General features: G+C 39.2%; 2 protein-coding genes across 4 annotated transcripts in view; one reads left to right on the top strand and one right to left on the bottom strand.

Moving 5' to 3' along the window:
• The first annotated feature begins 1384 nt into the window (after positions 1-1384).
• zgc:172076 lies at positions 1385-6108 on the top strand. The gene is made up of 9 exons (XM_059569903.1): positions 1385-1588; positions 1769-1815; positions 2179-2377; positions 4122-4282; positions 4571-4703; positions 4773-4929; positions 5008-5131; positions 5287-5476; positions 5734-6108. Exons 1-9 carry the CDS (start codon positions 1555-1557, stop codon positions 5892-5894), a joined length of 1206 nt encoding a protein of 401 aa, XP_059425886.1. The 5' UTR covers positions 1385-1554; the 3' UTR covers positions 5895-6108.
• Positions 6109-7524: 1416 nt separating this feature from the next.
• The window catches only part of LOC132160154 (serine/threonine-protein kinase MARK1-like), a 38832-nt gene continuing 37073 nt past the window's right edge, over positions 7525-9283 (bottom strand). For 2 of the 3 annotated variants that reach the window (XM_059569895.1, XM_059569894.1), the window contains exons 17-18: positions 8859-8903; positions 7525-8229 (exon numbers count right to left, since the gene is read on the bottom strand). In XM_059569895.1, the coding sequence (XP_059425878.1) occupies positions 7887-8229; positions 8859-8903 (388 nt within the window). In that variant the 3' untranslated portion in view covers positions 7525-7886. The remainder of the gene's footprint in view (positions 8230-8858; positions 8904-9283) is intronic. The other variant, XM_059569896.1, reaches the window with a different exon arrangement.

The raw sequence follows: 9283 nt of genomic DNA, 5'->3' as shown, positions 1-9283 counted from the left end.
GCATGCTCTCAATCAACTTCTGGGCCAAATCCTGACTGATAGCAACCCATTCTTTCATAATCACTTATTGGAGTTTGTCAGAATTAGTGGGTTTTTGTTTGTCCACCCGCCTCTTGAGGATTGACCACAAATTCTCAATGGGATTACGATCTGGGGAGTTTCCAGGCCATGGACCCAAAATTTCAACATTGCAAAAATGCATTGGTCTTCATCAAACTGTTGTTGGATCATTGGAAGAAGTTGCTGTTGGAGGGTGTTTTGGTACCATTCTTTATTCATGGCTGTGTTTTTGGGCAGAATTGTGAGTGAGCCCACTCCCTTGGATGAGAAGCAACCCCACACATGAATGGTGTCAGGATGCTTTACTGTTGGCATGACACAGGACTGATGGTAGCGCTCACCTTTTCTTCTCCGGACAAGCCTTTTTCCAGATGCCCCAAACAATCGGAAAGGGGCTTCATCTGAGAATATGACTTTGCCCCAGTCCTCAGCAGTCCATTCACTATGCTTTCTGCAGAAGATCAATCTGTCCCTGATGTTTTTTTTTTAGAGAGAAGTGGCTTCTTTGCTGCCCTTCTTGACACCAGGCCATCTTCCAAAAGTCTTGTCCTCACTGTGCGTGCAGATGCGCTCACACCTGCCTGCTGCCATTCCTGAGCAAGCTCTGCACTGGTGGCACTCCGATCCCGCAGCTGAATCCTCTTTAGGAGACGATCCTAGCGCTTGCTGGACTTTCTTGGACACCCTGAAGCCTTCTTTACAAGAATTGAACCTCTTTCCTTGAAGTTCTTGATGATCCTATAAATTGTTGATTTAGGTGCAATCTTAGTAGCCACAATATCCTTGCCTGTGAAGTCATTTTTATGCAACGCAATGAAGGCTGCACGCGTTTCTTTGCAGGTCACCAGGGTTAACAATGGAAGAACAATGATTTCAAGCATCACCCTCCTTTTAACATGTCAAGTCTGCCATTCTAACCCAATCAGCCTGACATAATGATCTCCAGCCTTGTGCTCGTCATCATTCTCACCTGAGATAACAAGACGATTACTGAAATGATCTCAGCAGGTCCTTTAATGACAGCAATGAAATGCAGTGGAAAGGTTTTTTTGGGATTAAGTTAATTTTCATGGCAAAGAAGGACTATGCAATTCATCTGATCACTCTTCATAACATTCTGGAGTATATGCAAATTGCTATTATAAAAACTTAAGCAGCACCTTTTCCCATTTCCAATATTTATGTAATTCTCAAAACGTTTGGCCACGACTGTACATTGTAAGTGTTTGTGCCCAACCCTCAAGTTTCACCATGAAGTACGACACTGACACAAGTGTATAAATAGGTACATTATTACAGGCAGGCAACATGACACTGGTATGGGCGCTCATGCTTTGTGTGGTGGATGATGGGACAATAGCCGCTCATATGACGATGAGCCCCTTTGGCTATTCATAGTTATTGTCCACAGTTACGTCTAGCTGTTGTCAGCTGGAGTGTGTCTGTGGTGTGCGCAAGCGTTTTCAGGAAAAAACAAACAGAAGAAAGCTCAAGATGTGGAAACGAGAAAAAATGTGGCTGATTAAGCGTAAGTGAAACCTTTTGGATGCATGAAATGCCATTGCATGTGGAGATGGACTGAACATTGGAACCTGTTGGTCCTTTAACCACTCATGTTAAATAAAAATAAAAACCACTAACCCAAAATATAAATAGTTAGTGTAGAGGTATTTGAGACTTCACATCTCATGTCTGATTTCTGTTTCAGCACCTACTGAGCACCCAAAGGAGTCAAAATACAGGCCTGTGCTGGAGGTATTCCCCTTCACAAGTACACCAAACCCATTAACACCCAGCTAGTGGAAAGTCCCGTACTCTTCTCTGTTTGTGGAAGAAAAAAAAAAAAAGAGTGCTGCCAGGCAGCTGCATTGTTCAGTGATCTCGAATGGATCGTCACAACCACGTCCTCTCGCTATACAATCTTGACCATTCATGGCATGGTTAAAAACAGGAAGGAACATTTCTAATGCACAATGAACACTGTTCACATCATGATTATAATATTGAATTCAATACTGAATTTGTTATTGTTACTGAAATTGATTAAATTGAAGTCTTGACTAATATTCGACATCAAAATGATATCAAGGTGCACGCTGTCGGTTGTCTTTTGCCTAGAGTTTACTCCCCCGTGACCCAATGAGCAGGTTTAATCTGAAGAGAGGCTCCCCTAAAGATGAGTTCCCAAACCTGGACCAAAACTACACCCTGATGGGCCAGATCCTCAGCCTGCACATGTATACACGACAGTTCAACCGGGCAACTGAAAGCGGGGTCATTTTTGATGATATCATACGCCCCGGACTTGAGGATCCGAGTAAGTTATTGTGTGTGTGTGTGTGTGTGTGTGTTTATGTGGCAGTATGAAGTACCGGAATTTCTTTCTCACGCATCTTACACAAACCATTAATTTATAGAATGAGTCATAATCTCCAGTGAACAGTTACAGTTACACGGCTGCAGACTGCAGAAGAATGAAACTATCACTTCTCTGAATGAATGTACACCCAGTGCCCTTGAAGAGGGGAATATATCTAATACATCTGAAGACATTAATGTTAAGTCATCTTCGTCATGGGAGCCCTTGTGGAAAACAAGTAGGCCTACACATTAGCATACTTTAAAAATGAGCACTTCTTATGTAAATAATAACCTTATTAAAGAATGTACTTATATATGAACTGAATGTCTTTTTTTCTTACATTTGGATGTACATTTGCACTTACTTTTTTTTTAATGAATTTTAGACTGCTTTTGTCCAAAAACTTAATGAATTAAAATTTAACTTTAAAGTAAGTTTAGTTTATTTAGTTTATTAACATTATTATAAAGTGCACGTTTTAAAAGTGCATTAAGATTCAGCCAAAAAAGCATTTCTCTTTAAGCAATCTTAAGTGGCCTTTTATTTCATTAATATTAAATGCAAGTATCATTTTTCAAAATATCCACAATCCACAATATCCATAATCCACACACGCACTCACACACACACACACACACACACACACACACACACACACACACACACAGACGTTGGGTTTCCATGATTTATGGGTTTATTTATATTAATTTGTTATATATTGTTTATTTATCTATAAGGAGTAACAGTCTTTTTTCTGTCACCCTACTACACCAACACTAAACCTAAACCTACCCCTCACAGAAAACTATCTGCATCTTTAGATTTTCAAAAAACTTCATTTTATATGATTCATTAACTTGTTTCCTCATGGGAACCAAATAATGTCCATAAGGAAAAAGATTCTGGATATATGGGGACAATTTGGCAACCAAACACTCACTTTTTTTGAAAACAGGCTCATTTTCAAACTCCCAGTTGAGTTGTAACTTTTTCGAATCCATTCAGCCGATCTCCGGGTCTGGCGGTGGCACTTTTAGCTTAGCTTAGCATAGATCATTGAATCTAATTAGACCGTTAGCATCTCGCCCGAAAATTACCTAAGAGGTTCTATTTTTTTTCTATTTAAACCTTGACTCTTCTGTAGTTAAATCGTGTACTAAGACCAATGGGAAATGAAAAGTTGCAGTTTTCTAGGCCAATATGACTTATTGTTGATGATTATTACGACGGAGTGAAAGTATAGTTCCTAGCCTTATCATGTTAGAAAATCACAACTTTTCATTTTCCCTCGGTCTTAGTACATGATGTAACTACAGAAGAGTCAAGTTTTAAATAGTAAAAAACATCTAAACTTAATTTTTGAGTGAGATGCTAACGGTCTAATCAGATTCAATGATCTATGCTAAGCTAAGCTAAAAGTGCTACTGCCAGACCCGGAGATCTGCTGAATGGATTCAAAATTGGTAAAACTCAACTGTTTAACTCTTGGGGAGTTGTAAAACGAGCCTTTTTATTTTTTAAGTGTTCCTTTAAGTTATGCAATTTTTTTTAGCATACTAAGTTTATGTAAGAAAAGGTTGTGAATTAACTTTTAGTCCACAGCCACACCTTTCCCTCTGACAAAGAAATCCAATATGAACCATAAATAAATATGAATAATTTTTGTGTTCGTAAGCTCTAGTCTGACTTTGTCTGACAGGTCAGCCCACAGGACCGAAAGCAGTGGGCTGTTTAGCAGGAGATGCTCAGTCATATATCCTGTTCTGTGACTTCTTTGACCGTATTATCGAGTCTTACCATGGCTACAAGGTCACCACTGACATTGTTCAAGAGAGTGACTTCAATTATGACAACCTGAAGGTAAAAAAAAAAAAAAAAAAACCTAATGATAACACCTCATCTCAAAAGCCAGTTTTTAAATGGAGACCAAATGGTCGTTAGACTCAATTTCAAGGTTTTCAGAAGATTTTAACTACACCAAACTGACAGTAGTTTTAGGAAAAACCTCTTAGACAATTTCATTTAGTCTCTAATTTTCCTCTCAGTGGGAAGTTTGTGATTGAAATACATAGTGACAAGATCCTTAGAATAGAGAACAATCTGTGGTAGCATGGTGAAGATGTGTAAAATGTGTGTTTATGTGTGTAGGGTGGTGATGACTTTGATCAAGAATATGCTATGAGCTGTGAGGTGACTGCAGGCCGCAGCATTGAGGACTACTGCTTCCCCACACACTGCAGCAGAGGAGAGCGCAGACAGCTCTTCACACTGGCCAAAACAGGTACTGCAGTTGATCATGGGTCTAAGTAGATGGATATATTTTATGCTGCTAATATAACTTGTTTTATAGTTCTAGAGCAGCTGGGTGAGGATCTGCCTGGAAAGCTTTACTCCATAGATGAACTCAGCCATGAGAGTGAAGATCGCAAGGTTATGATGGACTCTCCACCACTGTCTTTGATAAAGATCGGTGTGGCTCGTGACTGGCCCGATGCAAGGGCACTGTGGTTAGTTAGAGTTCATAATTTAAGGTTATATATGCTTGCATCAGATCCATTTATAGTATGTTTTCCCCTTGCAATTAGGTTAAGTGAGGATGGGACCCTGGCTATTTGGGTGAACATGGAAGACCACCTGAAACTGGTGTCTTACAGAAGTGATGCCTGCTTACAAGAGGCATTTAAAACGATCTGCATCAGTGTGATGAAGGTTAATTTTGATTAACTACCTCATATAATATCATATTGATATGTTTTCAGCGAGAAGAAAATAGGTCTTAATATTGAACCCTGAGGCATGCCATAAATATATACCATATATGTTTTATTCTGCACATGCTAACAGTCTAAAACATGTTTGTATAGTTGGAGACCCTATATAAGAAACTGAGACATGCATTTATCTGGAAACCTCACTTGGGCTGGGTGGTCAGCTCACCTGCAGAGGTCGGCACAGGCCTGAAGGCAAGCGTCACAGTGAAACTGCTGCATCTCGCCGAGAACAAACGCATGGACGACATCCTGGAAAGACTACGACTTCAGATGGAAGTAACTGGTATGACAAAACTCATCAGAGGATCTGTAGTGTAAAATCAAGCAGGACATTAGCCACAGTTGAACTTAAAAATGTAATTAGGCTGCATCCAAACATACATACATTTTTCACCTTCTAATATATAAATAAAGTTTTCAAAAACCAGTAGGTAAAAATGACTTGTGAAGTGATGCAACTAATGCTGTAGCTCATATTACAGTGTCAACATGATGGATGTAGTACAACTCAATGTTGCATTGTTTGTATTTAATGTGCAGATTGTCCTGGCATCTACAAAATCAGCAACCTGCAGACCATTGGTTTTAATGAAGTGGAGCTGACCCAGCTAGTAGTGGATGGGGTCAAACTTCTCATCCGAATGGAGAAAAGACTGGAGAACAATGGTGGTATAGATGACCTGGTACCAGCTCAGAAGTGAAGCGACCATCAGGCTTTTTGTTTTAGTGACAACCGAAATACCATTGGTCTAGAGAAAAGTATTCTGTTCTGATCAACACCATGATGAAAAAGGGACTTTGCAACAAGTTTTTCTTGATGTTTGTAAAATATTGTTGATGCTAGCTGTTTGGTGAATCTCATGTAGAAATGTCTAGATTATATTTCACCCTATTCTACATAAAGACAATGAATTCCAGTTTTCAGCTGGTTATCAAAACCAACCATAATACATGTAATTATTGCAACGAGGTATGCAATAAATTTATAAAAAAGGACACAAGACATTTTAGTTCAAAGACTCATTTCAAGTAAGCTTTAATGTGCTCCAGTGGGACTGAACCACAGCGTCCCAAGGGATTTTTCCGCAAAAAAATGTACAGTACCATGTCCAGAGAATAAATGGGAAGAGTGTGTGGAAGGATGAAATGTGTTGAAGAGTTTAATTGCATTTTTTTTAGATCCTCAGCCTTTTGCTTGCTTCCCGTCCAAACGGTTTCATCCATACAGCGTTTAAAAAATAAAATAATAAATGTACTGTCACAAAATGGAACATCACAGTGGACATTCGAACATTCAATGCCTCTCTGAGCTTTAATCACAGCTTTACTCTTTAATATTTTTAGTCACTAATCCTTTTTCTCAAACTACGCTTATCTTCCCTTAAAAGTGTGCAGTCACAACCTCGTAAGTCAGCATAACAGTAATACAACATTGACAGCATTGCACATTTAACCTTCGATACTTCAGTACAAAATAACTAGCAGAATGTACCAGAATGAGAGGTCGTAACCCATCTTCATCATCACTTATTACAAAAAAAATAACAGTTTACCAAAAACCAAATATGTCATGCATTCTCTGGATGAATTTCTACAGTTAATAAAACAGGAAGGCATAAAATGGCTTAATAAATAAAAGTGGTGGAGTTACAGTTGAAGCTTTTCTTGTTTCTGGATTTCAAAGGAAAACACACGGCTCAGTGTTGCTCCAAACACAGCTCCATGATGTTAGTATGTTCTGTATGGAATGATAACGGCGACATTCGTTCACTCATTTCTGGGATTGCATCTGGGAAACACACTGCCTGCTCTACAATACACGTACTCGTTAATTCTGATCTTAGGATCACATCAGATTCTCACTCGGAATTAAAAGGGGAATTCATCCAAAATAAACTTCTGTCATTATTGTGTCCTGCCATGTAACAAAAAATTGATATTTTCAGTGATTAACAACTTAGATTTTGAACTGTTACACCAAGTGTAACGTATGGCTATTCCACACAAGTTGCATTGTGTGGATTATTATTATGGTGTTTTATCATTTTTGGTGCTTTTTAGTCAGACGAAGCTTGCATAATTCTTCAAAATGTTCTACTTTCATGAAAACAAAACAACATACAGGCTTGTGACCACATTAAATGACAGAACGCCCATTGTTGGATCAACTGTCCCTTTGAAAACAAATGTTGATGAGTTATAAAACAACTGTTAAAACTGAGTGGTCTCAAAAACTAAAAAAACAAACAAGAAAGCAACTAAACAGGTACGACACATTGAACATAATTATTCTGTACAGAGCTCAATAGTGACTATACAACACCTCCACACAAGTAGGCTGAAAGTCTTGTAGTATACAACTCAATACAACAAAAACATTCTATATCTTAACTGTACATGTGGAAAAAGTCGGTTTAAGTCTGTTACGATAATTCGCTCGACAGATCTCTGTCCTGCCGACCCTGAACGGGTTTCGATATTATTGCAAGAGGGTTGTTTTAACCAGGCGTATATGCGAGAGGTCATGAAGATCAGGCTAGGGCGTTTTTTCTCTTTGCATCTTTTTGCATTCATATGTTTTCTCCACTACACTTTACAGCAGTAGCTTACAGAAGCAGTAACTCAAAATGTTCCTGGCGAGATTCCTTTTTTTTAGTGTTCCCTATAGATGTGTATTTCTTCGAACCCTTTGCTTACAGCTTGAGCTCATTGGCAATTTTGGAAGCAATGTTCTTGAAGGCGATGGATGTCCCGGATATGCGTTTGAAGCGCACGCCGTTGAGCGAGAGGCGGGGTAGTTTGCACACCTCCATCTCCCACTGGACGAGACTGTCCTGTCGCGCGTCGCCGTGCACGCAGAAGAGCAAGAAGCGCTCGCGCTGCTCGTAGTCGCAGTTGTTGGCGTCCAGCACCTTGCGGATCTCTCTCATCATGTCTCCTGGCTCCATGGACGAGGTGGTCTTCATGCTCCAGGTGAAGCGCAGCGATCTGGGCTTCGAGTCACGGCCTTCCTCCTTGGGTTCTCCAGATCCGCTCCTGACGACCAACACAGAAGCGTTCAGAATACGTCAGACTGACTCTCATCACAGATCAGAAACATGGCTGTGAGGATGATTACACTAAGGGCAATAACAATAAAGGTAAACTCTAATTCTGTTTTTTTTGGTCAATCAGAATCTCTTTGAATTAAAGAGGTTCAGCATTTAAATACATAACTTCATTGTGCACTTATAATAAACAGGATCCACTGTGTGGATGCCAATACATTTTTATAATCATCTAAATATTTATTGATTTGGCGTAAATATCCCAAAACCAATAAGGTATGTGGAAAAAAAATCTGTGGCCAATGAAGCTAAAACAAAACCTACAGTACATTAGACTCACACATATATTTTGTATATATATATATATATATATATATAGTAAAATTGGTTGCTGTTAGACATCTGCGGGATGATGCTGGGCGTCTGTTTTTGCATATTTAAGTTAATATATTTCAGTATGGGTGCATCCTATTTTAAATGGACTGCGATATGAAGAAGGTTGTTAAGAGGGTTGACTCTGTGTTAGAAAGACAGAAGAAAAAACATGCAAAATACAGCAAACCTGAAGGAGCAACAACGAATAACCCACATAAGACAGAGGATCTATAAAAGCCTCACCTCAAACTGTACGCCCGACCGCGGGCCTCTCCTTCACTGGGTACCCTTGGGAAATATCAGAGGTCATGTTGAGAAAACAGTGGACAGCTAAACTCTAAACCATAGATTAGCACAAGCCTGCATTTCTAATAATAACAGACAACAGTTTCTGGACAATCGTAAACTGCTTCCAACCAATCAGAACCTTAAGAATCAGCCGGAGGCGGGGTTTGCGCTTAACTGGCAATAAATGATTTCAACATATCATTATTCTGACAATTATTAAAACTTTAGCTTTATAGTTATTGTCCTTGATGTGGACGGACCAATGCATTCTGCTGTTGATGGATTCATCATATTGCATTTTCTTTTTTTTATATAAAAGCAAGAATCATTTGCTATGATACAGTGATTTTACCATAGTTCAGGGGTCTGCTTCATGTGCA

Source organism: Carassius carassius, chromosome 16 (assembly GCF_963082965.1).
Source record: "Carassius carassius chromosome 16, fCarCar2.1, whole genome shotgun sequence".
NCBI classification, from domain to species: Eukaryota; Metazoa; Chordata; class Actinopteri; order Cypriniformes; family Cyprinidae; genus Carassius; species Carassius carassius.
Note: the sequence above shows the minus strand (reverse complement) of the source record. Positions and strands in the feature narration are given on the sequence as shown.

What these genes read in the sequence shown, in the direction of transcription:
- zgc:172076 (XM_059569903.1), top strand. Translation starts at nt 1,555, where the DNA reads ATGTGGAAACGAGAAAAAATGTGGCTGATTAAGC. An exon ending in AAAAATGTGGCTGATTAAGC is followed by an intron (nt 1,589 to 1,768) that starts GTAAGTGAAACC and finishes TTTCTGTTTCAG; the next exon opens with CACCTACTGAGCACCCAAAG. An exon ending in CCCGATGCAAGGGCACTGTG is followed by an intron (nt 4,930 to 5,007) that starts GTTAGTTAGAGT and finishes CCTTGCAATTAG; the next exon opens with GTTAAGTGAGGATGGGACCC.